The sequence below is a fragment of the Penicillium cinerascens genome (assembly GCF_028974065.1).
Source record: "Penicillium cinerascens strain IBT 15544 chromosome Unknown contig_16_segment0_segment0, whole genome shotgun sequence".
Lineage (NCBI taxonomy): Eukaryota > Fungi > Ascomycota > Eurotiomycetes > Eurotiales > Aspergillaceae > Penicillium > Penicillium cinerascens.
The window spans coordinates 2585045-2612391 of NW_026695286.1; the positions used below are offsets into that span (position 1 = coordinate 2585045).

A 27347-nucleotide genomic window follows, 5' to 3' on the forward strand; every position below is an offset into this window, starting at 1 on the left:
AAACTTTCTTTCCTTTGTCTATCCTCTATTTGCATGTACAAGGGGTCTTTTCTACACTGTATTCATTGAGTCCATTTCCTTGTCACATTCCAGACCCCACGGACAAATGGTTTTGGGTCATGCATAGCTCCGGAGATCGACTTTGCAGCGCTTCTTATGTTGTCTAGACTTCTGTACCATACCCAGTAGGCTTATCACTCACATCTGGTCCGCCCATCAGGCGCACTGCATCGGTGTCAATCATTTTGTAATTCCAATCCCATGTCATTTTCCACCAAAACCCATTCCAATAGATGTTCATCTCATTAAAGGCCGGCCCACGTTTCATGCCGGATAGACACATGCCGATAGTTGGTAGCAATAATAGCTGCTCAGGAGTCTCCACATTTCCAGATGGACTCGATTCCTTCAATGTCAGCACGGGAACGGTTTCCCGGACTGGACCAGAAGCCTCCAACGCAAGTATTTCCTGAACCCATTTCCAGACATAGCTGGCTTTAGGAGCTACTCTGCCGTACTTTCCCGCTAGCGTTCCGTCTTCGTAGCGGATCCTCTCGAGATCAGAGCGTTCGAAAGGACGAACAACGAGAGAAGGCGGTTTTAAGCTGCGGTACTCAGGGCCATTGAGTTCAGAGTCGGGTACCATGGTGAACCGCAACCAATGACGATCATCCCATAGTGTCCAAGTATCCGGCTCAAATTGAGTTTTGGGTAACCGTTTCCGCATATATGGTGCGCGGGAGAGTTGCCAGGTATTTTTGCCAGGTATGGAAACCAAGGCTGCGGGCGTGGTTGGGTCCGTAGGGTCCAACTTGGATTGCGGTTTGAGGGGGCAAAACAACACACCTCCCGCCACGAAGGGCTTTCTGTCTTTGAGGTACTTGGCTCGAGACTCGGCGCCCCTGACATCAGGATAAATTTTGGACACAAATGGCTCATAATGGCTCAAGGGATAATGGTTTGCAGAGCAAGGGGCGATCAAGTCCGTCACACGGCGCATGGCAGTTGAAAGTATCCGGGATCCAACGGGGTTGGAATCTTCATCCCGCGCGGTATCTGTTGATCCAGGTGCGTCCTTGAATTCAATGGCCATACTTCCCGTTTTGAGATTGAGGTTGAGGAGACGACATCGTGATGCGAGCACTTCGTTAGAAAGATCTTCTGTTCTTTTGAGAGTATGTTGGCCCGCCTCGATGAGAGAAAGGATAGATGCGGATTGAAATGCGCGGGGCAAGGCATTCTTAGAGAGCAGGTGTCGGATAGTGTTGCGGGTTGTGAGGGTAGGGTCGAAATTAGTCGGATCGGACACGAAGGGAACCTTGTTCTCTATGCAGGTGTCGACTAGCCGAGTCTTGGGGAAAGAAAGAAGTGGTCGACAAAGAAAAATGCCCCCAGTTGCCGTCAAAAGTGGTGAAGAGGTCAATGGCGGTTGTAAAGAGATCCATGGTGGATGATTTTTAGTATGGCGCCCAGGAAGCGGATTCCGAGCGTCCGGTGGTTTTGATGGAGAGTGGAATTCGATTTTACCTCTGTTCTTCTCTTCAATACTAACCCGTACCGGAAGAGCGTCGCTGCTTCGTGTTCCAAGGAGTTCTGCATGGGAACAACCCTCGGCAATCCCCCAAAGGCCGTAGCATTCGGGAATTCGCGATACCTCGGAGATTCCCCCAAGACCAGTCCCACGAGCTCCAGTACAGAGTCTCCAGATGACTGTTTCAACATTATCATCCCTATGGTGACCAAGCAAGAGGGTCTTGATGTCATCCTGTAGGCAAGCTTTACCGAGGGCCTGATACCGCAGCTTACGAGCACTGGTTTCAAACGCAAATGGCATCTTCACAGGATCGGCGTTTGCCCCCTTTGAGTGTGAGCGTGCAGAAGTGGAAGACCAGTCCAGCTCAAGAATCTTTGTTTTGATACCTAAGTAGTGTTAGTCGAGGAAGAGATAGCATTGAAAATTCAATGAAGGACATACCCATATCTCGTAGCCAGCCGGCCACCGTGTTGGCCTCTTGGCTGCTCTCCGGGCGAGCTCGATGATCCACCACGAAAGCTGTAAAGGAGACCACTCCGGGGTCAGCCGTTTGTTCTAACTGCTTGCACAGGTACGCGAGGGCCATGGAATCGGCACCGCCGCTGATGGCGAGACCTGACCCAATTAGCTTTGATCGATCTAGATGGAGGGCAATCATACCGATTTTCCATGGCAGCGTCACTAGGTCATGGTTCAATACTCTCCGGTCCGCTGCATAGGTGACCCCTCGCGGAGTCATCCATGCCCGGTAGAGCTGCTCGGCGAATTGGGACACCGAAATGCCAATCCGCGGAGCCATGGAGGTTGTGATACCTGCGGGAGAAGGTTGGCCCCTTCACATTGACTTCTCTCCATTCGCGGGTGCATTGACCTTCCGTCCGCCATTTCACGTCCGCGGTTCGAAGCCAGCTATTCGCATTTTAAAATCACCACATTCACCCCCGCGACATAAAATCCCAAATTGAAAACAGTGTAAACCAATTATGGCTTAGCTCGATATGAGCATCACTGCAGCCCAAGGTGAACGCTGTATACGTCAGTGTCTTGAGTGATTCAAAGCACCCTGCCACCCATTGGCCTGTGCTGGTTCTGACCGACATAAGCCCTTGCGTTTCAGGCTGCCCGGGCCTAAAAATAATACCAATGTCTTAGACACGGTACTTCGCCTCGATCTACGTAGTAGCCTTTGCAACTTCGGGGATTACTTGTATCTTGACAGGTCTGTTCTTTTTTTTTCGAGATGGGGATAGGAAGTCAATCTTGGACATATGGACGCCTGAGAGGTGAGCTCAGCTCATCTGGCAAACATAGGTCCGCTGTATTCCCATTGGAGATAACGGAAAGGTATAAGAAGGGACATCTACCCCGCCCAGAATAATCAAAAAACCTTGGAATCGGACTATTTGAACCACATCATCCCATCATTTTTCACAATGAAATTCTCCCTCGCCTTTCTCGTCGCCGGCTCCGTCTCCATGGCGGCTGCCTGGAACATCACTACTTTCAGCGATGACAAGTGTACTCACTCTACAGGCTGGGATATCTCTCTGACTACCACCATTGGCTGCATCTCGCTGCCCGAGCCCGTGGGCTCCATCCTTGTCGAGAACATGGCCGATGACCTTCACTTCATAGGCTCGAGCGGCTACGCTTGCGACGTTTTCCATCAGAGTGGTGGCAATGGCTGCTATACTCAGGGACAGGACTTTCAATCCGTCGAGGTTATTCCCTTGTAAGTGCTTTCTTGGTGGGTCCAAAGGCTAGAATGCTAATTGATTCTAGCAATCAATAAGATCTGCACGGGAAAAGATTTCAGTTTTCGAGAAGAATTGGATTTCAAAGGGTGAATTTACAAGTTGATAAGGTCATGGACAGAAATATCAAATCCATTTGTTCGGAGCTCAAGTGGCAGCCTTTATCAAACACAGTCTAGCTACGCCGTAGAAAGGTCCTCAACGTAATTTGTCTCAGCCTTTGCACTGCACTCTCAATGTTGTCTACCATCTGATCCAGGTGGTCAGTTTCAAACTTGCCCTTCTTTGCCCACTCGGTACCTGCAACAATCGGACTGGTCTTATAGAAGATGGCATCGATCTCTTCCAGCCGCCTTATCCAGTGGCTGATGGAAGCTCCCGTGCAGACCAGCACGTATTGCAAAGCACCGAATGTCTCTCGTTTCCAGGCTGGGAGCGTCTCAATGAAGCTGCGTTGGTGGATGCTTTAAACTCGGGACACTTGTCTGTTGTTAGTTTGGATGTTCATGAAAATGAGCCTCATGTGAACAAGGGGCTGGTAAAGATGAGAAACGTTACGTATGGGTCTTCCCGATGTTTTATGATGGGATGCTAATCGTATTTGTCTTCTAGGTTGACTGCCCACACGGCTGGAAGCGCTGCCGAGACTCGGATTGGATTCGAGAGAATCTCGATGAAGAATGTTCAGCGAATACTGACGGGCCAGGACTCGTTGATCCCCGTAAACAAGCATTTATTCAAATAAAGTAGACCTGACACAATTCAGAATATACTTTATGAGGTCGTGATTGAAATGGAACATCCATCGTGACATGGCCATGGACAACCAGAAGCAACATTCGCTTCAGAACTCGGCAGCATCCGGAAATGCAGCCAGATACGCATGTTCAATCTCGCGTCCCATACCTCCAACGCCCTCGAAAATAATGTCTGATTTCATCGAAACCCCAAGAAATTCCACCCCATGCCGAAGTTCTTCAGTCAAACGCTCCGCATCCGAGGCCTCGGTTGCAGGCTCGGGTTTATTAAGAAGATGATAGCAGGTTGCCAGACGATCCGTCGCTAGACACGCGCGCACTTTGTGAAAGAGCATCAAAAGAGCATAGCAGTTCTGCATCGCACAGCAAGCGAAGAACGGGATGGTGTGGGGATATCTGCGTGGAGATCCCCCAGATATTGGCATCGACCGTCCTGTCAGAGGACCTCCCTCGTAAGACTGTCTCTGGGGATCTGGGTATGTCAAATTGCGAAAAGCCGTTGCAACCACCAGAGATGCCTTGAGGCAGATGTTGGAGGATTCTTGTTCGGTGAATGGGAATGAGGATTCACGATCCGCCACCCATGTTGGTGAAGGCGTGGAGTTGGAGACGTCGTTGTTTATGGAGGGAAGATGACAGTATTTATCCAGAAAAAGCGGAATGTTCATGAATGCCCTGAAACGGTGAAGTCGACATCGAGCACTGCGAGGCCATTAGTATGTTACGTAGGTTTCTTTTCGAAGGGAGCTCACGTATAGGTGATAATCCGACCCAGTCTCCATATATTTTCGGCAATTGGTGCTTCGCCTTCTTGACCAAATGTTACTCGGAGACTGCGATCTGATTCAGTCATCAAAATGGAAATCTGGAAATCTAGTTTCTTGATTTGGTCGCTACGATCTGGTTGTGCCGCCTCATCCATACGCTCGATGTTGTTGATCATTCGATTTGATGCGAAGAGATTCTTCTGTGATTGCATCAGGAATTCCCAAGGCTTGAGACACATTAGCACATCTTGAGCATTATGGATTTAGAGACTCGTGGGATACCTCTAAGTCCACATCAAATTGTGGATAAGGAGTTGTGATTCGTGGATCATCCAAAGTGATGACAGGCGGCTATATTTAAACCGTCAGTGGAAGACGACAATTGAAGTAGGAATGACAAGCATACTGTAAGATGAAGATTTGATGATAGGTAAGCTATGAACATCTGGCGAATAGGTTAGCAACAATGATCACGAATACATAGTCACGCAGTTGACTCACCGTAATCCACCACGTCCGTCTTTGCGCCTCCGAGTGCGCTGACTCTGTGGGTCCTAAAGCGTGAAGAGAAATATCCATCGCGGCGGTGACGGCCTGGTTGATCCGGGAACGCATTCGGGACACATTTCCTCGCTGACAGTACTCGTATATGGCAAGTACCACTATAGCTAAGATTGGATCCAGCTTAGAGGGTACCTGGGGATGCAGTGGAGACTTATGTTCAGACATTCCAGCCCTAGGGGTAGCAAAATTCAATCCAGGTCCTAGGTCATCGGTATCTCTTTCCACACTCGCCAGTGCGGCCTGGGCAAATAGTTGTGCATATGATCGCCGAGCAAAAATGCTCATGTCTGACATTGGGGATGCGTCTTGCGAAGACGGTATCAGCACGAGTAATGCTGACAGCGCGAGACCCAGGGAAGACTTTGGCCAATAGGGCAAATCGGCCCTCGTTGGTTCTGCGGTCTCATTTGGTAGTCGAGTTAGACTGGGCTGGTCTTGATACTGTGATGTAGGCGAAGGTGGCAGTAATGGAAGATATGGGTGGATGTAGATATAGTAGGCATTGGTACTTTTTCGGCCATTAGCATATGTTTGGGGCTCAAATTCCATGGTTTGGCTCCTTACATGTCCTCTTCGCATAGATAAGCCCGAACAGCCGAAGGCTCCGAGTCAGGAATGGAGACAGATGCAAAGGGGCCATCTGTGCTGGGCGTGAGCTGGCCCCAAGGCTGACGAGATTCACTTTCATCGGGAAGAGAATCTGGAGCAAGATCGAGGTTGTGGACACCTGCAAATGGAGATACTAGGCCGATCATATCATCCAAAAAGGAATCTTTCCATAGTTAGATACAATATTTGATATTGTTTTGCAGTAAGCCTCACCGAGGTTGTCAGTGAAATCTGACGGGCTGCATTGAGGCCGTGGATCGCCATGATCAGCGCGGTGTCGCTGTGCTTCGGCATAGCGAATTCCTCTTCGGGGGCCGCCTCGGCGACTGGGCTGATACGTACAACCCCTATCCTTGTTGGAACACTAGGACCAGGTATATAATTAGCCTGACTATTCGTAGTTGTGGATAATCGTCCACTTACAGGCCTGCAGGGCTGCTGTCCGTCACAACGAGTCTTTGTAGATCGACTGAAAAAGCACAATTAGTGTCTGTTAGACAATCGGCAACGAGAATTTGTTCACCATGAAAGACAGGCGGCCTTGACAGGGGGCTTCGATATTCGTGGCATTCCTTGCTCCTTTTGGTGTGGAGGCTAAGTTTCTCGAATAAAGTGTGACCACCTACTTGAAGAGTCGAAACCCACTGAGAGATTTGGTTTCGGGCGAAGACTAGATTGAGATTAGATTGAACCAATAATGAACCAAAACTTATTATAATGAGAGTAAGATGCTTGTAGTTGCAGAAGGACGGGGGTTAAAGATCATGACGTCCCCGCAAGAAGCCACATTTAGTTAAATTCGGCGTTTGATCGGACCAATCGCCACCCGTTTAACTACCCACTCGGCCTTTGATCCTGCGCAATGATCAAATGGATAAGATATTTTCAAACAAGAGAGGTATCACCGCAAATATAAAATTAAAAAAAGTATATCGAGCTCAGCATGGCGTTTCTGGGATCCAGCCCCATGGAATGATCTATCAAACGTGCAACTTTCTCCGAGGGAAGCAATTGAAAAAACTTCATAGCAACATGGACACCTTGAATTCCAAGGTTTTCGATTACGGTTCGCTAGAGGCCTCTTTACACTCCGTCTGGTATCTATCTAACACTGCGGTGGAGATATAGCATCGGGCCCGACATAAACCAAAGGAGTCCCTAGGGCACTGAAAAAGAGTACTCGTCATGGTGTACTGTCGGACTTGCATAGGGTGGTTATTGTGCACATTCACTACACCGGGAAGCTACTCAAGGTAGCGCGCGGGTTTATGATAGATCTGTTCTTATCTAAAACTAGGCTGTTCTTCTGGACAGCAGTTCCTAAACGTACCAAGGACGTTTTGCCAGAATATTGAGTGCTCGTAATCATCTTGGAACGAAAACCGCCTGGGTTTACAAACATGTTCTCTTAGAGCAAACATTCTCCATATCCGGTACCTGCGAAGTATCAGTCCGACAGAAACAAGACGACGTGACCGGCACATCTGCCACCGCAACAGCAACCTTCAACTGCGGCTCAATAACCCTGGCCTCATCCGTGCGACCCAATCGCACCAAACATTCATGATAACCCTGCAAAGCCCACACGTTATTCGGATGATGGCGTGCACGAATAACAGAGTCATCAAGGCCCAGATCCGCGCGATAAACAGCCGCCGCCTCCTCGACATGGCCTTGCTCGAGTAAAAGCGCAGCGTACGCATGGCGAGAAGGCTGCATCCAGCTCCACGGCTCACCGTATCCTAAGCCATCGTCCAATTCGATGGCTCGGCGGAGGTGCTCGAATGCCTTATCGTAGTTTCCGCGACGGTACTGGATCTCGCCGTCTAACATGGCAGATCCCACGCCCAGGATATCGACACACTTATTCGGGAAATCGAGCCGTGATTCCGGGACGTGCTTTGCAGCCTCTAGGTAAAGTTCCCGCTGGTGCTCGGCCCCGGCGATGTTCCCAGTTGCTGCATAAGCAACACCTTTGGAGTAGTGCGCCATTGCGGTTGTGACACAATACAGTACGGGATCGTCGGGAAGCGGGCATGTGATGATTTCTTCCCACATTCCAAAGCGAACCATGACGTGGGAACGAACGGACATGTATACCTCGAGGAAATCTGGTATCTGGGCGATGAACTCTTTCGGCAAGGTAGCTTCCATGCGGTTGACGGCATCGAGGGCGACGGCCTTCTGGCCGGCGAACATGGCTGCGTAGATAAGGGTGTGGTAATTGTGCATGCGGTAGTTTGTATAAAAATTGAAGGGACCTTCGAGCTTCAAAAACTTCTCATCTGCGATGGTCGCGAGTTGATTGGCGAGGACGGCGGCACGATAATCCCCCACCTGAACATCCAGATGCGAGGCCATGTGGCATGAATGTCCGGAATCTGGAACCAAATAACGCAGACTGTCTGCCGGAACCAAACCTAATTCTGGCGTGGGTGACATTTCGATAAGATGGATGTACATGTGCAGCAGGCCAGGGTGCTGATAGGCATCTTTATTGCGGAGAGCTTTCTCCAGCACCTCCTTGGCTTCCAAAGTGCGTGTTCCTTCTTTGGGCTTTCCAGTGACAAGGTCCCATAATTTCCAGGCTGAGAGACTCATCATCGAGTCTGCGTAGAGAGTCATTATATCCAGGTCATCGTCAAATTCGCGATAAGCAACCTCCATCGCGTCAGCATACGCCCGGTTATGGGCTCTGTACTGTTCCATCGTGGCGGGCTTGTCGCCTTGGAAGCGAGCTTGAATGGCAGTGATGAGAGCTTGCTCCACTGGTGTAGCGGTTGCAGCGAGGGCCTTGGCCTTCTGGACGGCGTTGTAAGTGCGTCGGGCGACATCTTCCAAATTACGGCCGAAGAACTCCCACGGGTGGTTGTAGTTGGGGCCAAGGGCATAGGCCAAGCCCCAATATGCCATGGCACAGGAATCATCGTGGGCAATTGCCTGTTCAAAGCAGGCTGCTGCCTCTTTGTGGTTGAAGGTGTAGGCCCAAGTTAAACCGCGATTGAACCAAATCTGGGCCTGGGTGCTGATGGTTGTTATGGGCCGGCCAAAGTTGCCGAGATTGTAGACATAATCTGTCCGTTTGACGATGTGGTTGGTGACTGTCATGTCGGGGTAGAGAATGAAGGTCGATAAATGAGGGGTCGTGTAAGAGCGGATGCCTGATCTTTATACGGTGAGTGAGACTTGCATTTGGGGTTTGGGGCTGGGTTTTACAGCTGACTGGTCGTATCAGGTTCCCGAGGTAGATACAACCATGGAAACTTTCGGCCCCGGTTTCGAATGTATTGAATCGAGGATACGAACAGTCTGCATACTCGTCCCTTATTGGTTGTACCTCATTTTGACGGAGACGAAACCCTGTACCGCATGGTAATTTTGTCAAGGCGAGTACTGTAGAATGTATCCTATCAGTCTATATTCAGTGTTTGTCGAGCGTTGGTGCCAAGTTAAGTTCCACCGCAGCCTCGGTGTTTGAGCTTCTAAATATGGTTGGTATTGTAGATGCCTCAAGCTACGTAGGAGTGGTGCGATACTGCGGGGAACAAATATGCAACAGGTATCTCGGTTCTACATACAAATGTACGCTCTGACCACGGGGCTAGAAGCGCCCGCCAATGCAGTGCATGCGCTGGCACCAAGGAAACGAAGAAATATATGGAGCATAGATATCAGCCAAGGGGGAATCATAGAGCGTCTCCGTATGTACCCAGGCCCATGACTCCCAGAAGAAAATGGCCATATAGATCATCACTAGCAATCAAAAAGCCACACGCATCAAAAATGTCAAACTCAAGTAATATCACAGGAAGAAACAAATGGAGTAACTCTCTAGGTAGTGACTGAGCCGGCTACGGACCCAGAGTTGGTCATTGAATGGATACTACCTGGGGGTGCCATGTTTTCGCCGTTAAGGGCGCCGTTAAGGGCGCCGTTAAGGGCACCGTTAAGAGAGCCAGGTTCGCCAGCGGTCAGATGATTCTCGTCATTACCAGTTAGCGACGGAGGAGGCCGGATTTCCTTCTTCCCATTCGCTCGGTAGTAGAGAATCATATCACCAGAGGTGCGCCAGAGGCACGTCCGGATCGTGGCCAGAGTCATGTTCGGCGGGCAAAGCTGAAATAATCAAGTTAGCAGGAGCAAAGCGCAACTATGAATTGGAATGACTTTACCTGTTTCTGGCAATATAGGTCAAGGTACTCCTCCGGCTGCATAGCTTCCGCTTCAGGCTCGTCAGGGTTAGCAGGATCGATGCGCTCAGCCACGTAAGCTAGGACCTTTTTGACCCGAAGCATACGGTTGGCGTTAAGTCGAGAGCTGTTGTTGTTGCCATTCACGTTGCTTGGGGGTCCACCATTGGCAGTCGGTCTGTGGCGAATTAGTCTCAACACAGTACCAGGCCACTCGACAAGTAATGGAGCACTTACAGTTCAGGCTTCACAACTGGTGGCAGGGAATCATCGTAGGGCTTTAGGATAAAAGCGATCTTGACATGCTCCTTAAATGGAATTTGATTCTGAAAAGAGAGTCAGCTTGGAACTTCAAAGTTCGTTAGAAGAACAATTGACCTTTAGGAGCAGTTCACCCAGCCAATGGGGAATTGCCTTCTCGAGCCGCTCAATTTCTTGACCAATGCGTCCTACGCTACCGCGGTAGAGATCAGAAGCCACGGCAGTGTCACCCGTTTCTTCTTGGATGAAAACCGCTGTTCGCGGAGGGATATTAAGCCGAGGAGTTTCATTCTCTTCACTCGGGGTGATGGATGTTACCAAGTCCTGACTAGGATTTGAAGACAGGAACTCCTCGTAGTCATTGCGGATTCGATCGATCACACCGCTGATGTTCGCCTCGTACGTCTTCTCTTCCTTGATGGAGGAAATCTCCGACTCTTCGATCTTTTCTTCTAGGATCTGAGGCTTGGTGTCCGTGGAAGTGCGTGTTAGCTTCTTGGGGAAATCCATACGGAATTTTTTCCCAAACAAAGAACTGCCCTTCTTGCGTTCCTCTTTGTCAGGCTCTGCTGGTGATTGCGGTACCACGGAGTTCATGTTCACCTCAGGTGACATGGGAGTCTTGTCGGTATCAAGCTGAGAAATCAGAGACGGCCCCTGAGGTGGGGGCATTGGCATTGACGAGAAGTAGTCGCTTTTATCCGAGAATGAACCCGGCACGGCATCCATAGTCCGATTCATGGATCCGGGGGTATCAACATCAAGGGCTGGAAAAGGGGAAGTGCTCTGCATGGAAGTGCTGAAATAGTTGGCCGAATAGGGCGTACCAACGTTGATACCGAATCCAGACATATTCGGGCTCCCAGGGAAGTCCATACTATGCATACCACGCGATATGGGAATGCCCATACTACGAGGAATATCATCGGTAGGAGCAGATGTACCCATGGTAGGATTGAGCCTAGCAAGCTCTTCCGCTTTGGCAACAGCAGACTCACGGTACTCGTTGTCTCGTCGGATCTCCTCGTCCACAATTGGGGCGAAAAGCCAGCGCAGAATCCATTTGCCGAGATTGACTATGAGGTGTAAGTGGCCTGAACAACGGGAACTTGCTTATGGAAAGAAAAAGAAAACATACTTCGTTGGTCTTCTCGGAATTGCGAGAGATCAGTTTCTGATAGCCCAGCCTCGTCCGCATAGACCTCGGCGTCAAAGCAACGATTGGGCTCCAATATGACGGAAAGTCTTCCTGTTCGGACGTCAATTGTGCACCAGTGAGAAATGCTCTCGACGGTGTTGAGTTCATCAGCGACATCATCGATATGACGTTTGCCAAAGTTTTGTACGGGAACACACTGTATTTCATGTTATTTCTTGCTTGTTACGATTTCATGGCGGTGTTTCGACTTACTTTAAGCAGGTCCCACAAGACAACCTCTCCAGCCGAATCTTGAGTGAGAGTTCGCTTTCGATCATTCAACATTAAACATTTGATGAGGCCATGCTGGCCCTCAATAGACTCCTCCGGCAGCGAATGGACAGGAATTGTGAGACCAAGATCATTCTCCATATCTGGCTCGGGCGATTGCCCACCCGAAGGCGACGGTTTGCCGAGCAATGTGGATGCAGTAGACAGTTGTAATGCGGCATTGGGAGGAATTTTCTTGGGCTCTTGGTCGGAAGACTTCTCTGGCGCAGCAGTGGAGTCGATAGTTCGTCCAGGTTCAGGCAGCGACTCGAAACCCAGCGTAGTGTCAACATTTCTCCATCGATTAATGCTCGACTTAGGCGTAGCTGTCCAGATAAAGTCATCAGTAGCAACCACCTTTACAACACCTTCATGTTCTTGCAGCGCTGCAACACAAGTGCCCTGTTCGATGTCGGGCGAGCCTCGTGTGTCAGTTTTAGCCACCATGCCAGATCGATCACTAGAGTAGAAGACCGAAAGATCTGGGTGGTCGGAATAGAGAGACCACACGCTGTCATTGTGCATGGTCAGAGTGTTCATGCAACGGCCTGCCGTCAGTGACCAAATTTTGATAGTCTGGTCTGAAGAGGCCGTCATGATGGTATCCCCAGACTGGTTGATCAGGATATCGCGAACATTATCGGTGTGACCGACGAACTTGGTGACTAGTTTCCCTGACCTGGGGTCCCATACGCGCACGACATTCTCCGGCCCCCCGCTGGCGAGCACCGACGAGACTGCACCCAGCGCGTAGACGGAGCCTTTCTCGGCCGTATCATCACCGCTGGCATCGATATTCAATATTTCACCACCGCCATTCAGATCCCACAGGTAGAGCTTATGATCAAGGCCACCGGACGCAACCCAGCTAGCTTGGGCATCTGGACTAGCTAGCGCCTTGACATAGTCGGTATGCTTGCCGATGCGCTCGGGGACCTCGGTAGACTCCGAGTGCGGGCGCCAGAGACGCACAGTCGTGTCGGATGATGCGGATACGAGAGCGGAATTACCCTGAGTTAGGACGATGTCGTTAATCCAGTGGCTGTGAGCCTGGACCTGGGTTTTGAATTGTGTCGGGCCCGGTTTTCGATTGGAAGCAGAAAATGGGTTTTCGGATTGGAGCGAGGCCAGAGGGCAGTCGAGATCCCACGAACAGATGACACCGTCGCGGCCGGCAGAGTACCTGGGGAATAGACGTCACATTAGAGGCTGTGAGAACAACGCGAAGAGAGAACGGCATCGAGAGAAACAACAATCGCATTATGGAGGTCATATGTCTCCCTGGAAGCGTATTACTTCGCATTGTCGTCAGCAGACTTACAGGATGGAGTTCTGACGGTCAACGGTCAGGCCATTGACCCCCAGCCGATGCCCGCCTGGGGCATCAGGCAGAGGAAGTACTGGAGGAAATGGTTAGCATGGGAAACCATGGCCAGCATCGGAATGAGGAACAAACCATAGGCGACCCTCTGGTGACTCAGTTTCCGTGCCATACATGCAGGTTGGGGGGTGTGGGAGAGGGAATTGCGGAGGAGATGCGGAGCTTATCTGCCTCAATCGAGGGCCGATCACACGTTTTCGGTGGGGGAGGACGACGTCACCAACAACAAAACACTCCATGCACGTTGCCAGCTTGAACTGAGGAATGGCGCAATGAAGTAAGAGAGAGGGGAAAGTGGCTAAATGAGGGGAAGCTGGGGATCCGCCAGGGGCACCGTCCCCATCGGATGGATGGTTTTGGCGACGCCATGCCGCAACATTCGGCCTTGGTCCGGGCATTATTTTCCAATGTCTTCCTAGTCAAGGTAATATTCATCACTCTTTATTCTCTTCGTATGTTATACCGGTCATCGTTGCATATTGACTCTTCTACGCGCTTCATTAGGATTCGATGCGAAGATTCGATGGACATCGATAAGCAGAATTCTTCCACGGCGTTTTTCCCCAATCAAAAGCCCGAGTATCTTTTAGACAGTGCACGGGTAAATGGCATGCGATACGTGCCCCGTGCAAGCTTCTTACCGCGGAACAAACGCAAAGATTGAGCTGGATGCTCAATATCGAAACATAATGACGAAAGATCGAAATAGATGTATTCTCCCGTCATATTCAGGACCTCTATAGAGCCAATGATAATGTACAATAGTATATCCCATAAGATGAGTTCACTCGTCCTCCGCTCGCTGGTTATTCTCCAACGTATTCCACGCCCACTGATAACTGCCCAAGAAGACAGCACCACCAATACCAATCCATGCCACACGCGGCCCAATTCCACGCCAGAAGGCACCCAATCCCTCCTGCGCAATTCCCCGCACGATCTCCTTAACACGAACCGGAGACCCGGCACCATCGCTACGACGGGCCAACATAACGCGGGTCTTGATAACATCCAAGGGGGTAGTCAGGCCGGCTGCAATAGAACCCGCAACGCTACCAAACATGGCACTCGTCGAAGCGGGGATCTGCTCCTGAATGACCGCTCCAGACCCAACATCTGTTTTCCGGAGGTAGCGTTGGGCATATCCTTCCTTCATAGACTCCCACATGGTGAACTGGAGCACGGTAAAGGGGATCTCGCGCGCGATCGTGATACCGGCACCGCGGTACAGTTCGCGGAATACCTGGCCATAGCCCCGATTCACAGGGGCCGCGGCGGTAGCAGCTCCGGTTGCATTTGTCCCCGCAGTTGGAGAAGGAGGAGGCGCGGCATGTCGTAAAGATAAGATATCTTTCAAGGCAAGCAGAGTCGAGCCACCGAATAGGCCAGCCTGAGCACGCTGCTTGACGACCTCGGTCGGCACGCGCACAGCGCAAGCGGCGATCTCACCCAGTGAGGAGGCAACGGAGTGTGTGAAGAAGACATGGGCGCGGGAGGGTGCTTCGGAGGGTGCCGAGCCTGTGGTCGGGGGAAGGAGCTGGCGCTTGACGCCGTCGTAGACGATGAAGAAGGATGCGGCGGAGGGAGCGGAGCCGAAGAGGACGGAGGGGAGACCGGCGTAGATTCCACGGACTGTTTGGCGCAGAGAGACCCGGGTTGCTTGGGGTGCGGTGGGGTCGCGTGCCTTTTGGAGGCGGGTTTTGATGGTGTCGAGGGGGTAGAGAGAGCAGTCGACGGTTAGGCCTGCGACAGCGCCGGACTGGAATTGGTATCTTGGTTAGTATAAAGCTGAAGAAGGTGATTGTAGTTGCGGTTTTCGTACCAGGAGAGACCTCGTCCAGAGGGAGGAGACCAATGGCTCTCCGTCGGGTTGCTGGCTCATGATGGAATGAGTCGGGAGATGTAGGGCGTTCTACCGCAAGAGCATGCTGTGTATTCAATGGACCTGGCGAAGCAATTGCTGCAGTTCTGGAACACTGGTTGGAAGACCGGAGGAGCGAAAGCGCCGCGATAAACCGAGCTCCGCCGCAGATCCAAGTTCCGAAGTTTTGCTCCGCGGTCAGGCCATTCCGATATCGCCGATTCGGGCCTTACGTCAGGTCGATCCTCGATGAACGCTGAAGATAGAAGACCTACAATAAAGTGCGAGTCCGGGGAAAAGCTTATATGTATTTAGAAGTATCTACTATGATGCCCCGAGGGCAATAACGAACGCTCCGCTCGAGAACCACCCCTGCTAAACCAATTCCACTTCTAGCAGAAACATCTAACACTGAACGGAAGGGCCTTGATTTCCTTCTCGACTCGAGGCTCTTCATAACGCCGGAAAACATCACACGGAACAATTCCCAGAGAACACACAAATCATCTAGACGGGTCGAAAAGCGCGGATGGAAAGAAAATGGGCAAGGAGGGAAAAGAGATAAAAGACGAGTTGCGGAACCATTGGTCAGGCCGCGGAGGGAATTATGAACACAAGAAATAAAAATTGATACACGGAAGATGAATCATTTCGCCTTGTTGCCTTTGCTGGCCACGGGAGGACTGTGCGACGGAGGCTCGAGGACATGTGTGTGGCCCTCGGCGTTAATGATTTCGCCGGTGCCCAGCTGCTCACACGCAACGATGTTGCGCACCCATTCATCCGACATAACCTCGTCGAGGGTTGCTCGCTCTTTCGGGTTGACCTTCAGCATACGACCAATGATAAAGCGACTTTCCCGCGGCAAGATGCGGAGAAGTCGCCAAGGGCCTTTGATGACCTCCTGTTTTGGTTGCGGTTGAGAGCCTGGCGGGAGAGGAGGGGCCTCTTTGCTGGTCGTGCGGGTGGGCTTTTCGTGGTTGGTGCTGGTCTGAGTGTTGGACTTCTTCGCAGCTTCGGTTGGAGAGGTCGGTGTGGTTGGAGAATCGCCATCCTTTGAGCCGTTCTGCTCCGGCGCAGGCGGCTCAAGTTTTGCGGGCGACTTAGCAGCTTCGGGGGCTGGCGCGGAAGTAGGGGGCAGCTGCTTCTGTTCATGGACGGTGGGTGGAATATCGGTGCTTAACTTGGGCCGGCTTTGATCCCTCCGAGGATTGGCATCCGGGACCGGAGTGCCAGGAGTCGGGGTAGCAACGAACAGCCGGTACGAGTTGTCCGTGGTGCGGGGCTGCTTCCACGGGAAGCGGCGCAGAGTCATACAGCAGAAGATGATCGCCAGCGACCAAACATCAGTGGGGCGAGGGTCGTATTTCTTCTCGTCGTACACCTCAGGCGCAAGGTATGGATCGGAGCCGACAATGCCTGTTTATATGGTCAGAAGGTTTTCAAATGCGCCTGCAGAGTGCATGGTACATACCTGAAGCAGGAACAATGTCGTCCTCAAAGGGATAGCGGAACACGACCGCACTTCCAAAGTCGATTAGCTTCATGATGCCGTGGTCGTTTACCACGACATTGTCCAACTTCAAGTCTCGATGGGCCAATCCCATACCGTGGAGATATGCCACGCCACTGAGGATCTGCTTAAAGGAACAGGCAATCTCCTCCTTGCTCATCTTGCCGGTCATGACAATTGCGAAGAGGTCAAATGGCGCATATTCCATCACCTCGTACCAGCGGCTTCCTTCCTGGATGATATCTAGGGTCTCAATGATGTTGCCATGGTGCAAGGTGGAGCCAATGCAGAACTCAGCCGTCACCTTCTTGGAATATTCCTTCAAGCTTTCCCAGCTATGGCGATCACGGAATTGCTTCACTGCAAAGGTAACCCCGTCGCTGTTTCGCTTCAAAAGTCGAACCGAGCCACCTGCTCCAGATCCGAGGACCCGCCCCAGCTTGCCATATTTGGAGTTCAACCCGTGGTCATCAGCGAAAGGCACGTTTTCGGTGGCCATCTGGTATGAAGTACTCTTGCCCGATCCTCGGCTCGATCGTTTGCCCGCGGAAGTCGGCGACTCCGGTCGCTTGCCCCGGTGGCCCATCTTGAAGAACCGCTTCAGCTCGGACATGGAGCCGTGATGGTGGTGGCCATGTCCACTCTTCTGCTCGTGGTGTTCCTTCTTGCTGTTTCCAAATATGCCTTTCTTGTCGCCCGATTTGGAGACATCACTTGCGCTGGCCGACCGAGGTGTTCCAGGCCGAAACGACCGCTTTGAATCACGGCTTCCAAAGATAAACCGTGCGTCCAGTTGCCCCAAGTTCTTCGATTGTGGCTGCCGCCTGCTGCGGGCGTATGGGTCGTTGGGTTCGCCGATTGGTGTGATGGTACCCGGTGGCGTGTACGATTCCCTCGGGGTTGCAGGAGGGCTCTCTTCTTGAGAGCTGGTGGCGTCGGTCCCAATGAAGAATTGAGCTCGGTGTCGTGGCACATTGGAGACTTGCGCAGGAGGTTCGGATGAACCGCTTTGCTTTGCGGACAATTGTTCGGTGGAGGAGGGGCGCGAAGTTGGGGCACTTCGTTGGGTGCCATTATTTTCACTGGATATGACGGGAGGCGATGTTTCAGGAGTAATAGCCGATGCCTGAGCATTGGCTCGGCCCACGGCATTCAGTGAAGCCGTGCTCTCGCTGGATCGACCTTCGCGGGAATGGGTGACGGCGGGGGTCAGAGGAGGTGACTGTACTGCGGAGACGGGGGGAGATGCGTGGGGAGAGGTCACATATGAGCTGTTGCCATCTCGTTGACTCCGATCACTCGACTCTCGTGATCCAACCTGTGCGGTGATGAGTTCCAGTCAGCATGGCCGTTTTCTCCACTAACGGGCGTGCAGGAAGCCCGGTCGCCATTGGGCGACCACCACAAACTCCAGGTGATCCGCTCAAGCTCCCCGGCAAAGCTGAAATAGAGATTTGAGAAGAACGTAGACTTACTCGTGATGTGGGAAGAGACATTGGGTCGAAGGAGAAGTTGCGCAGTCGAGACTCCTGAAGCTGGGAACTCTGCAGGCTCCTAGCGAGCGAACGCAACTCCTCGTCGGTCGTCTTCTTGGGCGTGTCGGCCTGGGCTTTTTCCGGCTCGGGCGACTGCAAAGAAGGTTCGATCTCATGCGTGACGGACGAGAAGCGGACTTGACCGGGCTGAGATCTTGACTTGGCATTGGAGTCATCGGCGCCCGAGGCCTGGGCGGACATCTTGGCGGGATTTTGCATTAACTGGGAACCTATTACGTGGAGCATGCATAGTCAGGCAAGGGATTCAGCACCCAAAGGGAAGTGACAGACAAGCCAAGACATACCTGAATCCACGGAGTTGGCGGTTGGGGTCGAATCGGCCGTTTCAGACGTCATACTCATTCGACGCCAACTCAAGACCGAGCGGGCCGCATGCCTTTCACGGTCCGGATGTGCGAAGAATTACTGGGGTCGTAGCCCTCTCTTCTCTCGCGCACGCGCAAGCCTTGTAGTTGTCAAGGAAGGAGAGTCCGGTGATTGAGGGCGAGAAGATGTCGATTACGTGGGTGAGGCAAATCTTTTCCCTTAACTTTTCGGCGCCGAATCCGTGCGATAAGCCGAACGTCCGCAACGGGCGAGGCGGGAACGTCAAGAAGAACCAGAATAGAATCTGGGGAGGAGGGGAGAGGTGAGGAGGGGTTGGAGATAAAAGTAAAGTAAAGTAGAGTAGTAAAACCCAGATCACGGTAGAGGAGAGGGGAGAGTTCGGGGTCTGGGCCTGAAGACAAAACCAGTTGCGGGTGGCGGGGGACTGCCTGTGCTTGTCTGTCTCCCGGTCTTGCTCGTGCTTCTTGTTACGTGCGGTTCTTGCGGCTCTAGCTACTTTTCTATTTGAGCCATTATTGACAACTACAGTACTGGGCGGATGCCCTCATGACTGGTTTCCAGCTCTCGCCGTGACCGTCGGAAGAGCGCGGACGGAGGGGTCATGTCGGCGGGATGGGCCTATGATGTCGATATCGAGGATGCCGCATATCAGCTCGTGCCGACGTCCCGGTCCTCCGCGAACAGCCAGGGACTTTCTAACACGCTGCCTCATCTTCCCTGACACTCTGGAATTTTGCCTCTTCAAGCCTGGCGGAGTGCTTCATGCATGATTCCCAAGGTCATGCTTGCATAAATCCCGAATCCCCCCTCTTTTCCCTCTCACCGGTTAACGGATGGACCCCTTCTCCACGGAGATCTCCCTGATCTCTCTGATCACCATCTATTCCTCCCAAGACACCCACATGCCCATACCTGCCAAGGGATCATCCATGAACTTGTGTGTCGTCATTTCTTGGATTTTCATACCACCAAGCCGGCGAGATTTTGACAGGCCGTTTGTTGCATTACATACCGTATGCAACTGGGTAGGACAGCTCCCCGGCGCTATACCTTCCTACCCGGGACTCGTAACGGTACTTTCCCCGCCATTCAGGTACACTTAGATACGAGGACTTCCCCTCTCGAAGATTTGGTTTGCCCGCACGGCGAGAGAGTGTAGGACATTCTTCGTTCTCCAAGGGGCCTTCGATCAGCAGGCCCTTCCATGCTGGTCTCCGATCAGATATGGAGATAGTCATCACCGTGCTCATTGTAATCACAACCATAAAAAAAAGGCCCTTTGGATTGCTATGCACACATCGCTCTAACAGCATGCATGAGATGATCGGGTATATATTGTACAGTAGGGAGAGATTCCCGTTTTTTCTCCACATAGAAAAACGCCAGTAAAACAAGCCAATATCAAAACACATCCCCTCACACGTCCGTCCTCGAGAGGACCGAATGAGTGAAACGCAAAGTCGCGACCCGTTATGGACAATCACGGGACAACCTGGATGCCAATGGACTTGGCCTGCGACATGATACTCTTGCACAACCCCTGCAGGCTCAATCCCGATAACCGGGTCTCGGTGTGCTTGATCTGGGCGATTTCATAGACGTGCTTGAGCGAGATCTTACCGCAGATCTCGTGGCCGGGGTTCATGGCACCGCGCAAACGGTTCTTCCGAGGCTCCACGTTGGCGGCATTGAGGAGGAGGTAGGTGGTGGTCGGGGTGCGGAGATCGAAGGTGAAGGACCGATCGGGGCGGACGGTGACGCGTGCCGGAATGGGGACGCCGGGGTTGATATGAGCCGTGCGGGCGTTGAATTCCTTCAATGGGCTATTAGATGCGACCGACTCGAAGCTGAAAGGCTGAAAGCGCTCACCTTGCAAAAGTCCATGCTCTTGACACCCTTACTACCCAGGGCCGGACCCACGGGCGGACTGGGCGATGCCTGGCCGGCGCCGACAATCAGCTTGACGAACTGGTCCTTGGCCAACACGTTCTTAGCCATGGTGGTGAGATGGAGTTGAGGTGGACGCAACGGGAAGAAACAAACTGAAGACGGAACTTTTTCGGGATCGCGGATCGGCCCCTGATTGGCTGGAGGCCCAAGCGAGCTGTTGGAGAGTCACCCAACGTCATCGTATCTTTCAACTTCGTCTACTTGGCCGAGTTCAGCAATAGACATTCTATCAAGGGTTTCTACGGATTCTTGTCGTTTCTGTCGTGATTCGACGCTGCTCTTTTTCGTTGATCAGATCACCCGGCGGGTTCCCATTCGCATCCGAACTAACTCGGGCCCCGCGTGTCGATCTCCCTGTTTCTTCACCTCCCTTTTCTATTTTTCTACTCCAGCCCATCCTTGCAAATCATCATGAACTGGCTTAAGTCGACGTACGCTCCACTCCTCCGTTATGTATGCGGTGGTAGCTAATACCAGATCCACAGCCTGTCCGCGGCCGTGGGCACGCAAGAACCCATCTATGGCCCCGAGGCCATCCAGTCCGTCGCCCAGCAGGCCGCCGAGACTCCCTACACCGTTCTGACCAAAGAGAATTTGCGATGGAAGGCCTACCAGTATACCAATGTGGAGACTGCTACCTTCTACATCATAGCCGACAGCGGCGATTTGGTCATGGTCCAGGTCATTTACAGCAACATTGCGTGAGCATTCCTTCGACGGCACTATATATCTGTGACCCAATAGCGGGGTATTTTCACGGACTGCGCTGACATAACTCTTTTGAACGATAGTGGTATCCATACCACCGCCCACTTCAACACGAAGATCTTCAACCTCAAGGGCGATGGCCCTCACGTCTGGAACACCAACCCCTTGTCCAACTTCATGTTTGACGAGGGCATGCACTCCTTCGGCGCCGATAACTTGACCATCACTCTCAACGAGGAGGGCGACGCATACCACATCAAGTCCACCGTCAACCCCGACAGCATCGTGGACCTCAAGCTCACCCGTCAGGCTCCCGGTTTCGTCGTTGGCAAGGACGGTACCTCCTACTTCGGCACCGACCCCAAGAACCCCTGGGGCTCCATGTTCCACGGTTTCTGGCCCCGCTGCGCCGTCGAGGGCTCCATCACCACCAAGGAGAAGACCTATAACCTAACCGGCCGCGGAGTCTTTATCTCCGCTTTGCAGGGCATGAAGCCCCACCATGCTGGTAAGAATTACCTCCCAACATCCTCATAATAGCTGAAAGCACTTGCTAATGAGGACATAGCTGCCCGTTGGAACTTCATCAACTTCCAGGGCCCTACTTTCTCCGCTATCATGATGGAGTTCACCACTCCCCCCTCCTACGGCTCCACTAAGGTTAACGTCGGTGGTATCGTCAAGGACGGTGAGATCATCTACGCCGGTGCCGACAACACTGTCACCCACACTGCTTCGGAGCAGGACCCTGAGAGCCAGTGGCCCGAGCCCACCTCCATCAAGTGGACCTGGAACGGCAAGACGTCCGACGGACAGGCAGTTTCCGCCGAGGTTGACGGTCCCCTCGGCAAGCGTCTGGACCGCGTCGACGTGATGGGTGAGGTCCCCGGCTTCATCAAGACCATTGCTGGCAGTGTTGCTGGTACCAGACCGTACATCTTCCAGGTAAGTCGTCCCTTGCTTTATAACTTATTTTTCAGATATTGATATCTTTCTACAGTACTCTCCTCAGGAGAAGCTCAAGCTGAAGTTGAACATTGGTGGCACGGAGACCGTCGAGGAGGGCTTCATGTTCTCCGAGTCGACCTTCATCTCGTAAACTTGATGGTCTCCTCTTCACCTACGTACATAGGATATTTGTCCCATGCGGGACCTAGTTGGCGTTTTGTTTCTTTTTGAGTCACTCTACATTATGTGCCGAGGGCAGTTGAGATTGACGACCTCCTGCGTACCAGATATTCCACAGATTGTTTACTGGATACTTAATGCTATTGACCATGACCCTCTGATCGTATGCTTTGACTGAGTTTCTAGGTGGACCTTTACTTGACAGTAGCTATTGATAGAAATACATGTTTCAATTGAGAAAGAACTTGGTGACTCTTCTTCAAAGCCCTTCTAGTCCTACCTATAGGTACATAAAAGACATAACCAAAAGACCTAATCCAAAACAGGGTATTCCTCCCAATTGGATTGCTATTGCTTACATAGAAGAGCCTTTGACCATGAACGATACAGACTAGATGCAAAAAAATGGTCGCGCCCGGGATCGAACCGGGAACCTTCTCGGAAGTACCGAACTCAGTTCACATGAGATGTGAGCGAGAAATCATAACCATTAGACCACGCGACCTGATGATATAATCAACTCTTCGATAATTGACACGAGACATAGTTGGCGTACGGATCGAAATTGAGATCGGGTGTTGGCAACCTTCCAGAAGCTAACAACCACTCCAACTGATCCACGGGTGAAATATAAACCAATTGAAGAGAACTATCATTTTAAGGTCTAATGCGGCTATATTCACTAATTTCTCACATTTGAAAGTGGGACTGTAAAAGCGCAGCCCCAATTCACATCATTCCGACAAATTCTTCCAGCGAAATACCGGCACAGTACATATCGGGCTCTAAACTTCAAGTGAAACGCCGGAAGAGCCTGAAGATGGCGATCCTGACAAGACAAATGACTCGTCAGAAAAATCAACTGGTTCAGGCTCAAGTGAGAAAACAACTTCAACCGAGAAGACAACATCTATCACTAAGACATCCTCATCAACAACTGCAACTTCTACGTCCACCGAGAATTTGCGCTTGTGTTTGACGGTTTACCAGTCTGGCACAGACACCACAGACAACTACTACCACCGAGCCAAAGACCACTACACCCAACCACAACTCAGTCGAGCACGTTCTCCACCGCCACCGAGACATCAGAGAGCTCTCTATGCCGTCGGAGGTAAGAAGAGCCCTGTCTTCAAGAAACGGGACATGCTTTGTCTGACACAGTGCTTCCAGTGAAAGTCCTGCGGGTCCCACTTCGTGCATTTGCACGTCTGGAACCACTGAGACTTACAACCCGACTCTAACAGGCGTTGCAAAATCCGACTGGTGTGGATACATTAAACTGCTCAAAACGACTTCGAGCACCACCGACATTAAGACAACGACCAAGGACAATTCCCCAGCAGAAACGCTTGGACCTGTCACCTCCTCTTATACGAATGATGAATTCGTGATTTGGCCCATCCAGACCATCAAATACTACGATGTCCCTGGGACAGAGCTGACACAGACATATCCAGCCGGTGACCCTACCACTGACACGAGCACAGCTGCTATGCCAAGCCAGACTTGCTGGAGCCTAAGGGTTCCTCGATATGCAGCACTGGTATTTGTGAAGGTGAACAGTGGAAAGATGCCTGCAAAAGCGCTTGGGAAAGATACGACAATGGGATGGTCTACACGGGGGAAACAGCGAGGTATGACGAGATCTCGAGGGACATGGGCTGCACAGCCAAATACACATAGTCCAAGAAGGACAATTACGTGCCTGAATTAAGCGGAAAGGAACTTCAAATCTTGTAAATGATTACGTACCAAACCCATTGACTGCATACTAACAAGTCTTCTAGGTTTGCGGGAATCTTCGACAATGACAGGATCGAGAGGTGTGGTTCCTCTGAACTTTCAAATGGTTGCACAGTCAAGTTGGACTACTGTTGGCATTGCAAGGATACCGACTAGATCTGTCTTCTGGGGACGCAAAGGCCGCTCCCAAAAGACAAGCTTTCATATTGAATTGATTGTATGTACTCAAGTTGAATTGAACATTTATATGGTTATGTTGTCATGATTCCTTAGCTATTGGAGAGATGTATGCGCCCAACAAAATCAAATTCGGCCGAACGAATATTTTTGACGGGAACTATAGCTTCGGGTCGCTCGGGGCAGCGGGGCGACTTGACTCATGAGACTACACACCAAGCAAAAATATAAGAAATACCATGATGCAGAGATATCAGCGCTGTTGAAAGACAAGAAATCACTAATCAATTCGCTCTGCCGCTGCAGACTTGAGAACAGATCCTATACACCAACAACATAGAAAAGGGGCTGAAAATGCGTTCTTAGAACTAGAAATCGAGGGAATTGATCAAATGTGTAAGACAACAATGAAGAATACAGGCGATTGAAAAGAGGGCGAGTCAGAAGGTCGCACACACGAGACGCCTTTGCCATCACTTCATCAAGGAAATTTTTGACTATGTTTGCGGCCCTGTGGCAGGGGAAGGGGTTGTGCGGATCGCAGGACTCGCGCTCGCCGAAGTCACTGCGCCAGGTGCTGGGCTAGCGCTAGCACTGTGGCCGCTGGAGGGAATGGGGATACCACCCGTCTTCACGATGCGTTCCTCAACGCGCTCCTTGTGCTGTCGGTTGCGGAGATGGACTTCGAAATTGTCGACGGTCATGCCCGGTCCGGGGGTGTAGAGTTTGCCGGGGCAGTCATGACAGCGGATGCGAGGGAGGTATTGGTATTTGATCTTCTGGCCGGATGACAGGGTGTTGGTGTTGGCCACGGGTGCGAGGGTATCGATATCCACGGCGGAATAGCGCATCACTCCTTCGAATGAATCATTGGGATGGGATTCTTTCAATTTATTGAGGCCGGCCTGGAGCCAGGTCGGTGGTGGGGGCTGGAATGCGCACACGGTCAGCCAGGGACCAAAAAATCCGAGGATTCTCTTTTTCAATATCTACTCACACCTGGGACCCCAGCCTGGGGCGGGTTCGGTGCGTCCACGGCTCCGGTTTGTTGAAGTCGAGGGTGGTGTGCTTGCCGAGACTGGGCAGACGGTGGTGCCATGGCGTTCGCGGCTGCATGGACGGAGGATTGGTGGGCGCCGACGATGCGCTGTCCATTTCTAAGAGCGACAAGTTTGTCTCGAGAAAGCTTTAACCGCACGATCAGCTTTTCGGGCTCCTCCACGCTTTCTTCTCGGTACGTTTGCCGCCGAGAAGACATTCGGGGCTCATGAATGACCGGCTCTGGAGTGGCGGAGTGTCCCAGACTAGCACGTAGGGCTGCATGAGCAGCCGTTGCAGCGCCTCGCATGCCTCTTGTGCGGGCGGTTCCCTGGGCGAGATGCGGCCCGATGGCTGGAGACCCAACAGATGAATCGTCACTATCAAATTCATCTGATTCTTCGTCGCCACGTGTTGCCATTCCACGGCGGCGACTGGAACCGGAACGTTTGATCACGTTGCTCTCCTCCATGGTAGCGGCCGAGTTGGGAATGACAGATGATAGGGCCAAGGTCCGGATGGTACGTTGACGGTCCTTGAGGTCCGGTAGAGCGGGACCACCGCGCCGGTTGATAGATCGCTTCTGGCGACGTAGATCTCGAGAAATTGATATCTCAGTTCGCTCGAGGTCTGCTTCGTTCAGTTCGTAAAGATATGGCGTGTGCTCCTTGGCCGACTGGTAAGGTCGGAAGGCGGATGATACGGGAGTAGGGAGGAAAGAAGCGCTGAGGTCGGGATCTTCGATGGGGCGACCGTCGAAGGGATGAGCGACAATGTAAAGAGACTTGGTGAACATCTGGGACTGTTCACGGATGGAGTGGGCGATAGCGGTGGTGAATTCACCCGAGAGGGAGAGGTCATTCGTCATGCGCAGAGCGAACTCCTCGGGCGAGTTCTGTGGGTCGTTGATGTCCCATTCGAACTGATCGATGAGGGTGTGCTGTCCGATTGTGATGTTCAACTTGATCAGAATGCGCATCTCCTCGTTCCGATAAGCGGAATACGGCAGATGAGGGTCGAGTGGCTCCTCGTGCATGTAGATCTGAGGGTAATAATCCACGATCTGGTCTTGAATGTTCTTGGAGATCTCACGAATGAGGTGACCAGATGTCTCCAATGGGAGACCAAGATCTTCGACGAGCTTCTCAGCAAATAGATCCGGAGACACGACGCGATCATGAAGGTTCCAGGTGAAAGTATCACGGATCTTGATCTTCTCGTAGTCGATGTCGAGCCGAATAGGCACAAGGTCTTCGATCTGCTCACTCTGCACTTTTAAATCCCGACGGGACACTCGTAATTCTCGTGTCTTTCGGTTTCCAGGCCGACGTCGGTTGGATGGGTACAACAGCTGAGGGATTTGATTTCCCCTATCCGTCCGTGGGTTTCCAAACCCTTCGTAGCCCATCCCATACAGCACAGCTGGATTGGCTGAGTACTCGCGCCGTAATCGCAGATAAAAGTCGCGTTCTGACTGCTTCTGTTGCTGAATTTCCTGGCTTGGATTGTGCCAAGCGGCCGCGGCCGCATAGTCGAATTCGCGGTTCACATATTGCTCCAGCAGGATTTTATCAACTGGTGTCTCGCGCGTGCGGACAGCCATTGTTCCCGATACATCGGAGGCCAGAATCACTGACCCGTCGCGGGATCGCTTCCTGCTTTGCGCAGAGCCATTCGTGCCATTGGAATGGGGCGTGCCATTGGGGTCGTTGGATTCCGACATCCCTGAGGCTGCCAGCTTAGCCTTTGCGTTCTGCTTTCCTTCTGAAATAGTATCGGCCGTCGAAGCGGTTTCAAAGGAGTCTACACCTGCCGTATCTGACGCGGTCGAGCCGTTCTGTCCGCCTGACTGGGAGTCTTCTGGAGACTGCTCTGATGGTAGCAAGTCATGTACCAATTCAGGGGATGGCATGGTCGAGCGGGTGTTTGATTCGGTGTCGTTGGCTTGATAATCGATAGGTAGCGGTACTCAACGCGATCGGGGTAGAGTTATGGTATTTAGAAAAGCATCGTTGAGTATAACCTGCGCCCGATTCCATTAATGTCAGTAAAGGATA

At 51.8% G+C, this 27347-nt stretch overlaps 10 protein-coding genes across 10 annotated transcripts; 2 read left to right on the top strand and 8 right to left on the bottom strand.

Moving 5' to 3' along the window:
• Nucleotides 1-163: 163 nt before the first annotated feature.
• On the bottom strand, nucleotides 164-2333 carry N7498_000956 (tRNA lysidine(34) synthetase; the record flags this gene model as incomplete). The annotated part of the gene is made up of 3 exons (XM_058448019.1): nucleotides 164-1920; nucleotides 1976-2149; nucleotides 2195-2333. The coding sequence occupies 3 exons, from the start codon at nucleotides 2331-2333 to the stop codon at nucleotides 164-166; spliced, it is 2070 nt and encodes a 689-aa protein (XP_058313430.1).
• Nucleotides 2334-2967: 634 nt separating this feature from the next.
• N7498_000957 (uncharacterized protein) lies at nucleotides 2968-3326 on the top strand (the record flags this gene model as incomplete). The annotated part of the gene is made up of 2 exons (XM_058448020.1): nucleotides 2968-3266; nucleotides 3317-3326. 2 exons carry the CDS (start codon nucleotides 2968-2970, stop codon nucleotides 3324-3326), a joined length of 309 nt encoding a protein of 102 aa, XP_058313431.1.
• An 806-nt stretch (nucleotides 3327-4132) lies between these two features.
• N7498_000958 (fungal specific transcription factor domain-containing protein) lies at nucleotides 4133-6556 on the bottom strand (the record flags this gene model as incomplete). Its single annotated transcript, XM_058448021.1, has 9 exons — nucleotides 4133-4748; nucleotides 4799-5040; nucleotides 5096-5164; nucleotides 5220-5258; nucleotides 5315-5885; nucleotides 5942-6149; nucleotides 6223-6350; nucleotides 6410-6455; nucleotides 6520-6556. 9 exons carry the CDS (start codon nucleotides 6554-6556, stop codon nucleotides 4133-4135), a joined length of 1956 nt encoding a protein of 651 aa, XP_058313432.1.
• An 822-nt stretch (nucleotides 6557-7378) lies between these two features.
• N7498_000959 (tetratricopeptide repeat protein) lies at nucleotides 7379-9094 on the bottom strand (the record flags this gene model as incomplete). The annotated part of the gene is made up of 1 exon (XM_058448022.1): nucleotides 7379-9094. One exon carries the CDS (start codon nucleotides 9092-9094, stop codon nucleotides 7379-7381), a length of 1716 nt encoding a protein of 571 aa, XP_058313433.1.
• A 723-nt stretch (nucleotides 9095-9817) lies between these two features.
• Nucleotides 9818-13483, bottom strand: N7498_000960 (WD repeat protein; the record flags this gene model as incomplete). The annotated part of the gene is made up of 8 exons (XM_058448023.1): nucleotides 13362-13483; nucleotides 13227-13305; nucleotides 11849-13088; nucleotides 11576-11792; nucleotides 10555-11513; nucleotides 10414-10502; nucleotides 10159-10354; nucleotides 9818-10102 (listed from the first exon to the last, which is right to left on the bottom strand). Exons 1-8 carry the CDS (start codon nucleotides 13396-13398, stop codon nucleotides 9818-9820), a joined length of 3102 nt encoding a protein of 1033 aa, XP_058313434.1. The 5' UTR covers nucleotides 13399-13483.
• Nucleotides 13484-14070: 587 nt separating this feature from the next.
• Nucleotides 14071-15168, bottom strand: N7498_000961 (putative mitochondrial carrier protein (Pet8); the record flags this gene model as incomplete). Its single annotated transcript, XM_058448024.1, has 2 exons — nucleotides 14071-15045; nucleotides 15109-15168. The coding sequence occupies 2 exons, from the start codon at nucleotides 15166-15168 to the stop codon at nucleotides 14071-14073; spliced, it is 1035 nt and encodes a 344-aa protein (XP_058313435.1).
• Nucleotides 15169-15793: 625 nt separating this feature from the next.
• Nucleotides 15794-18558, bottom strand: N7498_000962 (uncharacterized protein; the record flags this gene model as incomplete). Its single annotated transcript, XM_058448025.1, has 4 exons — nucleotides 15794-16566; nucleotides 16622-17978; nucleotides 18136-18425; nucleotides 18501-18558. The coding sequence occupies 4 exons, from the start codon at nucleotides 18556-18558 to the stop codon at nucleotides 15794-15796; spliced, it is 2478 nt and encodes an 825-aa protein (XP_058313436.1).
• A 1465-nt stretch (nucleotides 18559-20023) lies between these two features.
• Nucleotides 20024-20541, bottom strand: N7498_000963 (mitochondrial 54S ribosomal protein uL11m; the record flags this gene model as incomplete). Its single annotated transcript, XM_058448026.1, has 2 exons — nucleotides 20024-20356; nucleotides 20413-20541. The coding sequence occupies 2 exons, from the start codon at nucleotides 20539-20541 to the stop codon at nucleotides 20024-20026; spliced, it is 462 nt and encodes a 153-aa protein (XP_058313437.1).
• Nucleotides 20542-20904: 363 nt separating this feature from the next.
• On the top strand, nucleotides 20905-22300 carry N7498_000964 (survival factor 1 family protein; the record flags this gene model as incomplete). Its single annotated transcript, XM_058448027.1, has 5 exons — nucleotides 20905-20924; nucleotides 20979-21194; nucleotides 21285-21709; nucleotides 21770-22146; nucleotides 22202-22300. 5 exons carry the CDS (start codon nucleotides 20905-20907, stop codon nucleotides 22298-22300), a joined length of 1137 nt encoding a protein of 378 aa, XP_058313438.1.
• A 2449-nt stretch (nucleotides 22301-24749) lies between these two features.
• Nucleotides 24750-27202, bottom strand: N7498_000965 (SWI/SNF chromatin-remodeling complex subunit SNF5; the record flags this gene model as incomplete). The annotated part of the gene is made up of 2 exons (XM_058448028.1): nucleotides 24750-25181; nucleotides 25250-27202. 2 exons carry the CDS (start codon nucleotides 27200-27202, stop codon nucleotides 24750-24752), a joined length of 2385 nt encoding a protein of 794 aa, XP_058313439.1.
• Nucleotides 27203-27347: the final 145 nt, after the last annotated feature.